The following is a 15,350-nucleotide window of genomic DNA, read 5'->3' on the forward strand; positions in this document are numbered from 1 at the left end:
TGGCCCGGCCGGCCGGTTATGTTACGGCTGCTTTAAATGACATTCTCCGACTTTCTGGGTTCAGCTTTCGGCGCATTTCTTGGTTCATGCCATCTTGGAATTAAGACTTGCAACCACTTTATGATACATATATTACATGTGTAATAACTATCATAATTCTAATGGTATTAATTAATTATATATATATTTTTTGATAATTCGGAACTTCAATCACCATCGCGTCACTTTGAACAGTATGATGCGATACCAAATTTGGAGAAGGTGAAAGCCACCCACTCATTGACATTTCCCTGATAATTTATGAGCGTAATGCCTCAAGGGGAAATCGAATCCGTAACCTTAGGGTAACCAAATTCATAAGTCACCTTACCACTTGACTTAGCTCGGCTGGACTTAATTAACTTTGTCATTATATCCCTTCAAAGTAAACCAAGGAGACATTAAAGTTGATTATGAAATTCTAAAATTACTGAGGAGCATGCATTCATGCATGGAATTGCATAGACAACTCTCACATTTTTTTTTTTCAAAAGTAAATTGATTATTACTAATTTTTGTTATAATATCTTGCATTTATATTCATATTATATTTTTATTATTCAAGTTATATATTTTAATTGTTGTTTCACTGAAGGACAAAAAGAAACTTGCACACAATTAAGTTTTTAATTTTGTTTCCAGTTCAAAAACAATACCCAATGTTTGAAGAGGTTTCAAATTTAGAGATTTAGATAAGATGTAATACAAAACATTATATTGACATTTGTTCAAATTCACTTAAATTTAAATCAATGGTTTGAAATTTATACTCACAAATGGAGTGTAATTGACGAAATAGATTGTCGATTTCAATTGTCGATCCATTTTCAATTTTTTTTTGAATTTATGTTTTCTAATGGGTCTTTAAATATTTAGGCGAAACACTACAATAACCTCACAATCACTTTTAAATTAATGATTGTTCATTTTGTAACTATGAAAATTAAATTTTTAATTCTGTCATTATTTTTAAAGCCTTCTAATAAGTATTTTGAATTAAATAAAAATTAAAAATAATAATTGTACCGTATCATGATTAAAAAAAAAAAAACCTCTCTTTTTTTTCTACCTCCTTTTTCTTTATTTTCAAAACTCTTGTTTCAACCATACACTATATAAAATTGGCACATACTGCCTTCTACATTCCCTAACAAACAAGAGTGTTAATGGGTACAACATATAAAATGAGATTTAATTATAAAAATTTTAAATTTTGAATCGATTGTGCATTCATATGGTTTGTAAATTTTGTAAATATAAGGAGAAAAATTATTGATTAAAAATCAAGCATTTAAATTAATTTTTAAATTAATATATAGTAAAAATAGGCGCACAATTGAAATAATAATAATAACAGTACTAATAGCAATATACCTAACAAGTCTTGTTCCCTAATGCTCCGTTTAGAACTTGAAAAATATTACAAAAAAAAGAAAAGAAAAATATTAGGAATGTTTGGGTCATGGTAATATTCTAGTAATATGAAACATATCCATGTTTGGATCACAACAAAAATGAAATATCCCAACCATCCAACATTACCTTGCAGCCGGCGACTCCTCTCACTCTAGCGACCCGCACAAGGGCATGGTGGACTCTGACGATTGGGGAAGGAGGGAAATCTGTGAGGGAGGAGGGAAATCGGGTGATCGAGAGGGAATATTGGGGATATTGGGGATTTCAGCGCGAAGAAATAAAGACAGAAAGGAGGGTTTCTAAGCAAGAGTTTTAGTGACAGTTTTTAAAAATCATCACTAATACCTAAAAAAATGTTGCTAATATTTTCCCGTAATAGTTTGAACGAAAAATTTAATATTAGTGACAATTTCATTTTCGTCACTAATAATGAGTCATTAGTGACAGTTAATAAATGCGTCGCTAATATGATGACTACTAGTGACAAATTTAATTTTCGTCACTAATGACCCATTATTAATGATGAATTTTGCTTCGTCATTAATAATTTCGTTACTACAAATACCTTTGTTTTGTAGTTGTGAGAGATAATACACATTACATTGAAATCAAACTTTTTCTAAAATCTCCTAATTTAAGATCACAAGAGTTGTCCTAAATAACTTCTTGCTCATATATACATACAAGTTTTTGAAAAATTATTGAATTAGAAAGGACATCCCGTGAGCAGGCTCCCCGCTTTGAAAAATTATTGAATTATACTACCTAATAATCACCTCACATTTGAAACAATTAATTAAATTCTTGAATTTTAAATAACTTTCAAAATTAAATTAGCTAATTTTTTTTTTAAAAAAAAAAATCAGTTATGCTGTATTTGGAAGTATGAATTTTGGAATTCGAATTTAAATTTGGGTGGATTTAGATAAATTATAAAATTATTTTAAATTATATTTTATTTAAATCCAATTCAAATTTATGTCCTCTTCAAATAGGATTATTACTATTTTTTTGAAAAAAAAAAATTTATTAGCTTTCTAAAATCCTCCCAACCAAGAGCCTGCCTGTGATTTGACTTGGGGCACTAATTAATTAAATTCTGCAGACCATATGTTTCTTCTTTACTTCTCCGAAGGAGGTGATAAACTAGTATGAAGAAACAGAGACACATGCAAGCACACATGGGAGTTCACAGACGGCATGCATGCATGCATGGACTGGTCCATCCATCGATCCATCCAAAGACTCACTGCTCTCTGGCTTATTTCCGTCTTCTGCCATCTCTCTCTCTCTCTCTCTCTCTCTCTCATCAGTGAAACCATGACGAAGGCATATGCAGGAATTCAGAAGAAGTAAATTACCAGGTTTCAGAAAAGTCGGCAGCAAATTAAGAAAAGAGAGAAAAGGTCAAACCGATCACTCCTTGATTAATTTCATATATCCATCTGCATTGATGGAGAACATATATATATATATATATATATGAGCACATGCATTAACGAATCGCTGTTGACTTCTACCCATTCTGCGTATTTAAGATAGCCACATCTTGCAGAGGTGGGCATGTGGCATGGGTTTAGGCTCTCCCAAGCTAGCATAGGTTTTTTTGTCAGGCCATTTCATTAAATGAAATTTCGCGGATTATTGAGCTGTACCAGGATATATATTAATTATCAACATATATACATATTGAAAATTTGGGTACTCTAGTCATCATCCATCGCGTCACTTTGGATACTATAGTGTGGCAACAAATCTGAAAAATAAAAATCATCTGTCCATTGACGCACTTTTAGTAATTTATCCAGATAATTTCTTAAGGAATTGAACCCATGACCTTGGGTCCCTAAAGTCACAAATTGTTGTTTATCAGTGTTATTTTATTAGGTGGGAAAACTTGATCAAGGATCATGATGTCTTTTCAAGAGAGCTTAATTTTTTCTTGCTACTTAAAGACCTCACTATTTTCTATGGTTGCCAGATGTATATGCATCATCATCATAAGTGTAAATGAAAAATTTGAAGTTGAGATGGTTGGTTTGAACATTTATGAGTGTTCTTAATTTTTTTTTTTTTTGTGTGTGAATGTAGATATTAATTTTATTAAGCAAAGAATTAATGATGTCCGAATAAGAGAAAAAGGGAGTAAAGTGAACAACGGCGAAGACACTACCTCTCTTGAGATTTGATAAAAAAAATACTGATCTTTCCTATGATTTTAAAAATTTTAAAGACTTCCCACGAGATTTTAAAATTTTCATGAACCTGTTATGAAATTTAACAAAAAGATAATAACTTTTCCTTATATTTTTATAAAGAAACAAATGTTTTGAGGGGTGTAATAAATGTCCTAAAATTCAAATTTGAGAGAAGATTAGTGGGAATTCTGAAATCTCAAGGGAGGTCTGTGTGATTTTTAAAATCTCAAGGGAGGTTCTTATCTTTTTGTCAAATCTCGGTGAAGGTTAGCAACTTTTGCCTGATCGATGAACAAATAAATAATCAAGGATGCACAATATACATACAACATTGCACTAGTACAATGAAGTAGAATTCGTATAGTATACGTGTAGTGTCCCTAGTAAAAAATAGTAGGCAATGTTGCTACTGCGTCCCCCTCCCCCTTTACCCTGCCTTAAAAATCCTCTCAGGCTTCCCATTTTAAAAGATTGTAACTCTACCGGTATGTTTGGATCAAAATATTTTATTTGAAAAAAGAAAAGGAAATAAAAATAAGAAGAAAACTCACTTTTCATTATATTTTCTTTCTATATAAAAGTTTATTAAAAATGAAAGATCGTTTTTATATGATTAGAAATTAAGAAAAACTAAATATTAATCATGTGTAAAGTCAAAGTTTTGTTCATGAATTTGGTATATTTTTCATTTTCTATCTTACTTAATTTCCTAGATAATCAAACATGAAAACGTGGATTTCTTGATATTTTTCTTTTCTTTTCCTAATATTTTTCGAGTTTCAAATGGAGTGTATCAGTCCTTATACTTGTTCTTAATGAATTGTGAGAAATTTTTTTCAAAAAAGAGAAAAAAACAAGAGTATAGTATTCGTGCAATGCTCCTAAAAAAAAAATAGTAGGCAATGTTGTCTTATTGGGCTTTATTTCTTAAAAATAAGTTTCTTCCTTATTTTTCTTTCTTTTCCTTTTCCTTGATCCAAACATATCTAAGGTATTAAATTAAACAATTGTGAAAAGACAAAAGAAGAAACACCATTGACAATTCTAGCTTATCATTAATAATGGTACCAACATGCATGCTTTGTAAAAGCAATTAAAATAATGAACCATATACAGCTAGCGATAATAGACTACCAATAATATCTTAACGCCATTAACCAAACTCACGTACCTGCGGAAACTCACATTATAATAAGATAGGCGTATTCTACACTTCTAAGCCTTATTCACGTCACAGACCAAAGTCCCACGCCCAAACCACTTTGGAAACTTTCCCAAACATTAAATTGCAATGCCCCACACGCTTCAGCAAGACCATATCTATCAATCACGAGAATAATTAACATCCCAAAACATGGATTCCTATTCCGATCCCGAGTCCCGACATGAATGCGCAGGTGAATTGACATGTAACTATCCCAAACAAGGCCAAGATAAATTTCAGGAAGCTGAATGCAGTAGATTATTATTTACTTTCTGGTTAATTACTTTGGGGGTTTGCCGGCGGCTGGCGGGGGGGTGTAGTGGTGGAGCTGGCGGAGGTTGATGGGATAGCAGAGGGGCTTGGGGCCGTCGAGGAGGTTGTCGGCAATGAGGCGATTGGCAGCTTCGGTGGGGTGGTAGGCGTCCCAGAACACATACTTGGATCTATCTTCACACACCACTGAGCTGTTCTTCTCTTCATCAGTAGTGTTCCCTTGGAAGCATATGAAGGGTGGGATGTACCCCCCGCAGCATGGATCGTCCGCATTCTCAAACCCTAGCACCCACCCACATCAAATATATATATATATATATATATATATATATATATATATATATATATATATATATTTAAATCTTGAGCTGATGAGTTATAGGGCTCATAAGTTCTTGGAAGAAACTAGGTTTTGAAGTTTGTTTGAATTAGTCATGGTTATTATTATTATTATTATTATTATTATTATTATTATATATTGCATTACAATGTCAAATTGAATGAGTCATGAGACATATGAACAGTTTTATAATAAGTAGAACCTATCTTTAGCTCTAAATATGACCATTTCAAAAATTTGTCGGTAAGGAGCACACACCTTGGGAATTATATTTTAGTGATGGAAGATTCGGACTTTTATGTTGAACAATTCAAGCTTGATTCTTGATGAGGGAAAAAGGAGGGTTGGGAGAAGAGAAGAGATTGAAATGGAATGAGAGATAAATTATCTATTACTCATTAAAGTTGCCTGTAGAGCCTAATTTTTAGTACATTAAATATATATAACATGAGTAGTCTTATGAGTGTGACTTTTGTCTACGACATTATGAGGGATTGAAAGGAATAATCATGTGTTTTTTTTTTTTTTATTTATAATAGTTGTCCTATGTACTCAAATAAAATGCATTATTCTCGACTTGAGTGAAAACTATTGAACACGGGAAGAGTGGGACAAAGGGATTACGGTATTTTATTTGTACTTATTGTTAAATAGTGGAATTAGTGACTTGATCTGATTCCAAGAAACAGATATGAGATATATATTGAGATAAAAGAGTAGGAACAAATACGGGACAAAGATGATCGATTTACATTTTTTGTATTAGTTTGACCTTATGGTTTCTCACGTGATTTTTAAAAAATATAAGGAATTATTTTATTTATGATTTTTTTATAACTTTTGTTAGTTTCTTGGGATTTTATGATGTTCTATGAGTAATTTTTGGGTAATTTTTAAAAATTTAAAACCTATTTTATTTTTCTTGAAGGGTTATAAATTTTTTTTTTAAGGATTTAAGAGTAAGATTAGCTATAATTAGCAAAAAATAATTTAATAGGGGAGTACCAAATTGAGGGTAACCACGGATGATGGACATGACAATATCGTAGGCGTTGGCGTAGACAAACACAACTCCGGGGCCCATCTCTCGGTTCAAGTCGTCCACCACGTGTCGCAATCTGGCGTTGTAGGCCCGGATGAAGTCATTGGCCTCCGACGAGCACTGGCCGCTGGGTAAGAGGCTGAGTGCCCTAACAAAGGGTATGCACCCCAAGGGTCCCACCCCCACCACCACCATTTTTCTGGCTCCCATCCCGTGCAGTCGCTTCACATACGCCATTGTACATTTACACCCACAAATAATTTCAAACATAATGCAATGATCGACTTTTAATGAATTAATTAAAGACAGGATAATTAATTAATTAAGTTTCAGCATGCATTTTTATTTTATTTTATTTTATTTTTTCTAAAATACCCCCTTATTGCACATATTTGGAATTCAAATAAAATCATTAACAAAATTGAAAGAAAATTATATAGGGGACTTCCCTCAATACGTGTCGTGTGTCTGTATTCTAAATATCACAAAATATTAATTCAATAAAAAAATTTTAAAAAAATATATAAAATTGACTACAAATAAACAAAGATGAGCAATATTAAAACGTCACCAATTCGAATACGATCGCACCATATGACACGAGCCCGTGATAATTAGAGGCGGAAAAACAGTTTAACAGGCTGGATTTGGGCGGGTCATAAACAGATCGATATTAAACGAGTTCGAGTTCGGGTTGACCCATTTATTAACGTGTGACTACAATGTAAACCCAAACCCACCCGTTTAAAAAATATAATTTATTTATTTTAAATTTTTTTAAATATTTCATATATAATGACCTTTTTTTTTTAAAAAAAAAGAAAACACTCATTCATTTTATTTTTAAATGGGTCACCCAACCCGAACCCACCTAACCCATTTAATAAACGGGTCAGGTTCGGATTTATCTGTTTATAAACTGGTCAAATTGTATTAAACTCAAATCCGATTTAAACGTACGGGTAACGAGTCATCCATCAGATTTCGACCCATTTTGTTACCCCTAGTCATAATACAGACCCATGTGGCAGGACACCACCACTTGGTGCAGGTGTGTTGGATACCGGTGCCCTGCCACATGGGCCAGTATCATTTTTTATCACGGGCCCACATCACCCGGCATTCACACACACACACACACACACGTACTTAAAGTTTTTTGAATTGGAGAATGAGTAGGTTAAGGAGAGGGAGGTACCTTGAGTTGGAGGGTGAAATTGGAGATCAAGTAATCTTGGAAAGTAGGAGGGGAAACCATGGTGTGTCTTGGAAGAAATGGAAGCGTCGGTTGGATGTAGTTCAGAATATCATTCGACCCAACCGTTAAAGAAAATATTGCTTTCTCCAAAAATCTCATCGTCCCATTCTCTCCCATTTTGCTCACTATGTATCTTCTACTCTGCTCGAAGTAATCCACTTGCTCCCTCAACGGCACTCTCCCTATCTGCAATTAATCCATTTTGTTAATTAATTACTGAACTAACTAATTAACGAATTAATTACTCAATTAAAATATTAAGTTTGTTAGTAAAGAGGACATGCATTAGTACGTACGAAAAATGACCCCGTTTCGTCCAGGATCCCCGAACCTCCAGACGCGTAGTTGATTCCTCCCACGGTGGCTTCAGCTTCAGAATTTGGGGCCAGGTACGGCGGAGTAAATGACTTCGCCCCTAGCGCTTCGTCTTATCATCATTTCAAAATTGCGTCCACCGATTAGGAAAATTATATTTAAATCATTTCCTCTACTTAAAAATAACTTACTCGAGTTTCGAGACACCAGATGCTGATTTTCCATGACAATATAAAATACTCTAACTTGACTCGACTGACTGGAAAATCTTAAACTCGAAACTTCACTTCAATTCGATCGATTTTATAATTGTTAAAGTCGAATTCAATTTGACTACAAGTTCGTAAAATTCGAGCTCAACACGATTGAGGTTGACTCGATCATAAATTAGTATTATTTATAATAAAACTAAAAACCTCCTTAGGCTTGAAACTCGATTCGATTACTATTATTAAGCTTGAACTTGATTCGAACTCGAGCAGAATCGAGTTGAGTTAAGTTAGGAGACGAGTCGAGTCTACGTAGCTCATGAGTGCTCTTAACTCACCTACATCCCTAATCTTGAGTACCCATTTAAATACAAACTTGGTTTGTACAAAAAAAGAATTAGGATGTTCAAGTTGATGGGTCGTTCTAGAACTCGGGTTTTTTATTCTAGATCTACTCGTTATGGGTAATTAAGTGGAAAAATTTCAATGTAATTAGCTATATACTTGAAGAGTCCTTGGATTTCAATTTTGTATGTATTTGAAAATAATGTAACACAAAATTGCATTGAATTTTGTTTAAATCTGTCCAAATTTAAAAATTCAAAACTTGAAATCGATGCTCCTAAATGCAAGGTAATTAGGGTAATTATATTAATTAGTTGATCAATTTTTCTTTATTAATTACATTTCAGGATTAATAAGTACCTTGATTAGGATGTTAAGTTCAGGGTAGAGGAGTACTAAATGAATAATGACTGTATGTATTTGGGAGAAGTTACACACCGCACTTTATCGATAAATTGATTAAGTTAATTAATTAAGGAAAAGAAATTAATTGACGGGCTGTGTATAATGATAACAATAAGAATAGTTTTGGATTTTTTATTTACTTGCTTGAAGGAGGGTAAAAATTAGAAGAAAATCCATCTCATCTTGTAAATAATAATAATAATAATAATTATTATTATTATTATTATTATTATTAATCATTCTTATTAATAATACTAAATGGGTTGGCTCAAGTGGTACAGACGACTTGTGATCTTGGTGACCCGAAGTCATGGGTTCGATTCTCTTTTGAGAGTTTATCCCAGTGAACTATCAGGGGTACGTAAAGCCGCACCATAGTGTTCAAAGTGGCGGGAGTTCTCACGTTATCAAAAAATAATAATAATAATAATACTAAACACTTGTTATATTTTATTTGCATAAAACCATTTTTTTTATTCTTGCAAATTGACCATCTTGGTTTTATTTATGAAAAAATAAAATAAAAATCAAAGCTATAGTTTAAGTTTAGATAAGAATTACAGTGCTAGATATCTAGAAAATAGTCCATCAGTTTTATCGCAAATTACAAATAACCTCCTTTGTTATTTTACAAAATGTAAATATTAGAGCTCGTTTTGATCAACATTTTGATTGGCAAAAAGAAAACAACGGAAAATAAGAAACAAACTTATTTTTCACTATATTTTTTTTCTATATATATATATATATATATATATATATATACACATTAAACACTATTAATTTTTTTTATTTTAAAATGATTAAAGTTAAATAAATAGATAGTGACTTTCCCAGAGGCATCGCAAAAAATAATAATAATGACCTCTCTTAAAGTTTCAAGAAATTCAAAAACATTTTCTAAGATTTGCTAAAAACATACAAATCATAGGATAGGTCAATGATATTTTTAAAATGTTAAAGAAAGTTTATAATATTTTTAAAATCTCATAAGAGGTATCTATCTTTTTATTAAATTTCAAAGAATGTGAGTATTTTTTACACTAAAATTTTTAAAAAATTAAATATAAATAATACATAAAATTATATTTTTTATTCATTAATTTAGTATTAATTTTTATTTTTTTATCTTACTTTTCTCTCGATAACTAAATATTTTTAAAATTTTCTTTTCCTTCTCCAAAATTTTTTAAGTTCCAAATAGGCACAAAAAAATAGATGAGAATATATATACAGGAAGTACCTAAAATATCAGAGATGGTTCGGCCATTGGTAAATCTGCCGGTGGGATTACCACCAGAGGGCGCAAAGTCAATGCCGTAAGGAGGGGAGTCGGCCCTGGATAGGGTTAGCAGATAGTCATTGTTGCCGGCGTCCACCAGCGAGTCCCCAAACACGAACGATGTGAAACCTCCACAGGCCACCACATGCAGCAACTGCAACCACACCGCCACCACACACACGGTTTCAATTATGAACGTCAACCCACAACCCCATCCCCTCCACCGTCTCGCCGCCATCATCCCCATTTTCGCCAGTAACACCACGTGCATTAATTCTACCTTCACTACTAAATTATTACTGCTCAATATATGAAATTATATAAGCATATGCATATGTACGCTTGCATGTGAGAATATGGACATGCAGGTTGCGTGGGTGGGGGTGCTGGTTGCAGAGGCAGGTAAAGGTGAGTTTGAGAATTGAAAGAGTCTTGCTTGGATATGAATCATGAAGATGAATTATTGATTTCAAGGGGGTAGGTGTACGTGCTCTGCCTGCCTCGTCAGATATTGTAGCTAGCTGCAAGGACAGATAACTGCAATTTCATGCATCTCTGATCGATCTCTGCAAGCACTTGCATATGCATGTGCATGTTGCGGCTGATTTAACTTCACGTACTTCTTGTTGGGCTTGTTTACAAAGGATTTTGATCGGAAAAAGTAACGAAAAGGAAAGAAAATAAGAAGAAGAATATATATTTTTATTATATATTAAATACTACTAAAAGTAAAACTTTATTTTAATATAGTTAAAAATTAAGAAAAATTAAATATAAATAGCGTATAAATGATATTTTTATTCATTTATTTGACATATATTTTTTTTATTTGTTATTTTCATTTTTCTTGATAACTAAACATAAAAAAGTGTGTTCTTTCATATTTCCTTTCCTTTCCTTGAGAATATTTAAGCTCTAAATAGACACTTTGTGTTTCAATCTAATTGAGCGCTCCTTGGAAAAATATCTACAGGATTACAACTTAATCAAGTTTGGGGGATGAGTTTGAGAGTATAAAATATTTATAATTAAAAATTATTTTTTCAAAATAACTTAAAAATTAATTATTACTCTGGTTAATATTCTTATCGGTTTCTCTACTTCCCCCCCCCCCTTTTTTTTTTCTAAAAAAAATTGAAATGGAGATATAATACGATTCAATTATAAGCTCATTAATTAGGAGTTCGTTTGAACTTGGGTCGAACTCCTTCAAGAATAATGGATTAATAGACTTGATCTTATTTGGATTTTTCCTTATTCAAGCTATGTTTTAGTAAATTTCATTGAAGTCGTTTGTCATACTAATACAGTTATTAGGCCTAGTAAATGCATAGTACTCTTAAAAAATAGTTAAACTTATTACTGATTGTTTTGAAAATAATATTTAATATTTTGTTATGGTGTCCCATGCTTAATTGAAAGCTTAGTATATTTATTTTTTAAAAACATAGGTAAATTTATTAAAGGAGCAATAAGCAAGAAGCTTCAATCCTCTCAAGCGAAAGAGAGATGTAGAAGAGAGGAAAGGATGAACTTAATCACCCTCCTAAATCTTGGAATATGCATGAAAACTCTTCCTAATTCAGATGAGACAACAAAGAATTAGATTTAGTCCAAAAGTATAAATTTGATAAACATTTATCAAACACCTTCGTGGTGGTGGAGTAGTTTTCGTTGAAAATTCTTTCGCTCCTCTCCTTCTAAATTTCCCAGCAAATGATTGTTGGAGTAGCTGAAACCCTTTGAGCTTTGAAAAATTCCACATTGAAAGCCTAGTATATTAGGTTTGGAGAGTGGATAAAGTATTAGCTCATCATGCCTTTTTAGTTTTAATTTTAATTAAAAATGGAAGGGTAAGGTTCAAACCGTACATCTCTTAGTACTTATAGCTCGATATTTTAACACTATTACAAAAAATACTCAATTCATCTAAAAGTTTAAACTTTGCACGGTAAAATTGTACATATAATTTATAATCTCTTTTAAAGTACATAGGATGACGAGCTCCCCTACTATACATAGTAAGTGTAATTTTTTATGTTAACAATAGTGTTTTATCATTATTTGTCACGTTTTACTATCACATTCTATTGCACATTGTCCAAGAATCATAAATATTGTGATAACGATTAATTCAATATATAAAATTGCCATTAGGTTAATTTATAGCCTTTTAGATTAATTTGTGCAATTTCTTTGATTCTGAATCTCATATGATTTACAAGGTTAATTTATAGCCTTTTGAGGTCCCCTAGCCTTTAAGACTGGTTGACTGGATGCACTAAAAGATAGACTCCAACTAGAAAAAATAATTTTTTAACCAAAAACTCTATATATGTATAGTCTAATTAAAGCATGATGAATTAACAATGCCTAAACTCTTTTTAAAAAACAAAGGTAACATCATTAAAAAGGAGAAATCAAGTAAGATGTTTGGATTCTTTGAATAAGACTGTAGATAAAAGTGAGGAAAAAACATCCTCCCACATTAAATAAAATACAAAAGAACTCTTCCTAATTTAAAGACAACCAACACCTCTGAAACCGATGAGAACCCTGCAATCAAATAAGTAAGTCTTCCAAACAACTGAAATTAAGGATAAATTGTGGATTTTTCAGGATTTAATTAAACGCAAACAAAAGTAAGGAGTAAGGATTATATCATAAATATGGCCATGAAATTCAGTAAGGAAGTTAGGGACAAACAGGAAGACTGCGATTGGAATTTTGCTGACAATATACATAAATGAAGAAAAGGACTGAATCCACGGATAGAATTGCCGTAAGCTCATAAGAGCCAAAATTATCTCACAAAATGTTAGGGGATTGAACAATTTGGCCAAAAGAAGAATAATAAAGCAAATGATGGAAGTTTGGAAGTTGGGCAACATGTGTTTTCAAGAAATAAAATGTGAAGATTAGATAGTAAGGACATGAAGTGTGACAACTCGAATAAAAATGGAATTTAGATAATAAAGAGGAAGGGAAATGAAACCAGTAACAGAAGGAGGAAGTCAACTTCATCGACGAACGCACTTTGGAAGGAATAACCAAGGGGGGGATCATCAGGACTTCGTCGACGAATATAGGGGATTCGTCGATGAGGGCTTAAAAGAATTTGTCAACGAAGACTAAATTTCATCGACGAATGACGTGGCTCATCGACGAATCCAGTTCTATAAATAGAAAAATCCGGATTTTTAACTTCATAACTAAGTAAACTCTCTTCTCTCTCTCCACCCTTCGGCCCCCCCTCTCTCTCTCTCTCTCTCTCTCTCTCTCATCGATTTTGGGACAGATTTACGTCGGATCAACAATCCAAAGTCACCACGATGCTCCTAGGAAAGTTCTCTTCAAATCTGTCGGAGCGGATCGTTGGTAAAAGTAAGTTGGAAATCATCTCTGGGTTGAGGTAAGGCTTTTTAAGCCAAATTTGACTTTATGGTAGTTATAGGAAATGATGTACACATCGAAATACTGAAGTTTAGTACTGTGAATTTTCAGTTTCAAGGTATTGATTAGGAAATCCTACGAGTGTGAGACCAGAGTTTACAGGGGCTTTTCTCAGTAGTCAGGTAAGGGAATAAACTAAAACAGTTATTTTTCATGCAAATTATTATTAATTATGAGTAAATTTAATTTCAGAAAAGCATATGTTATATTTGTATATTATGAATGAAATGTACGTTTGGGATATATTGCTATTATGTAGAAATGTATATGTATGTATGAGATGCCAGAAAATTACGATTTTAGAATAAGAAGTATGATTTTATACAGCGCATGTGTGACATGAATATTATTTTACGTGAAATGTATTATGGTATGAAAGATTTTTTGAGTAAAGTATGTTTTCAGGTATTATGAAAAGATATGTTATGTTATGATGATTTTGATGAGTACATGATAATTGATTTATTTTCAGAATGTATATACCTGAAATGATTCCGGCGCGAGGCCGTAATTACGATATGTTCGGCACGAGGCCATAATGATGTTTTATATGATCATGTATTATATGTTATCAGAATCCGGATGTTAGTTTAGTTCAGTTCAGGGGCTTTAACTTATAAATCAGATGTTTATGATCAGATTACCCCACGAGGGGTGGGAGATGGATAGTCGATGTGGCTTTCAGTAGAGTGTAGACGTCCACCTGGTAGTCTAGACCAGGGTGTGGCGGGCCCTTCGCACTTACAGACATATTTGACTTAGCAGTGGTCGTCCTGTCATTGTCGGGTCCCGCCTTCGGGCTGCACAACCCATCATGGGGGGTAATACATGAGACCAGCTAACTATTCATCCTGGGTATATTTTCAGTATTATTAGTTATAACAGATGTTTTATGTACGATATAATTTATTAGAAAATATGAAAATATGTGTTTATTTAGTGCAATATGTTAAATGTTTACAGAAATATGAAATATATTGTATACGTATAACTGCCTTAAATGTTCATGTTGCCACACATCTGTATTTAGTTTATTTTCCCTTACCGAGAAGTGTCTCACCCCGTACATTAAATGATTTCTAGGAAACCTAGAGGGACTGGCGGGTCAGGGCCGCCGTTGAGTGATTGGAGCTTCCCTACCAGAAGGATAAGCGTTGAACTAGGATCGAAAGATTTTGTTATATGATCCTAGTGTTATTTTGACTTTTTGGAGGTTGTATATAGTAACAGTATTTTGATGATATAGTAAACTCTAGTATTATGTTTCATGGTTGGATGTTTGAGATTTTATGCTTGTTGTTGCTTAGGTTTCCGTTGTGATTGTCAGGTGTCCTCGTTATCCATGGGTTCGGGTCGACTTTTCCATTTATTATCTTTCATTTTATGTTAAAGAAATTGAGGTCGTCACATGAACTCAGTTTGGAGAAATGGTCAAACAAATTGTGCAATTATAAATGTGAGAGGGTCTTTCGGAGGTAATATCGTGGCATGGGTTTCTGAAAAGGGGAAATTTATCCATCTCCATTGCCTTACAAAATGTCTTTATAGGATGGGAATGACTTCTCACAATG

The 15,350-nt window shown here is 32.8% G+C and overlaps 1 protein-coding gene across 1 annotated transcript; it reads right to left on the reverse strand.

Moving 5' to 3' along the window:
* Positions 1–4,688: 4,688 nt before the first annotated feature.
* Positions 4,689–10,573, reverse strand: LOC131157724 (GDSL esterase/lipase At5g41890). Its single transcript, XM_058112070.1, has 5 exons — positions 10,288–10,573; positions 8,067–8,197; positions 7,711–7,956; positions 6,476–6,734; positions 4,689–5,412 (listed from the first exon to the last, which is right to left on the reverse strand). The coding sequence occupies exons 1-5, from the start codon at positions 10,571–10,573 to the stop codon at positions 5,138–5,140; spliced, it is 1,197 nt and encodes a 398-aa protein (XP_057968053.1). The 3' UTR covers positions 4,689–5,137.
* Positions 10,574–15,350: the final 4,777 nt, after the last annotated feature.

This window comes from Malania oleifera, chromosome 6, assembly GCF_029873635.1.
Source record: "Malania oleifera isolate guangnan ecotype guangnan chromosome 6, ASM2987363v1, whole genome shotgun sequence".
Classification (NCBI taxonomy): Eukaryota; Viridiplantae; Streptophyta; class Magnoliopsida; order Santalales; family Ximeniaceae; genus Malania; species Malania oleifera.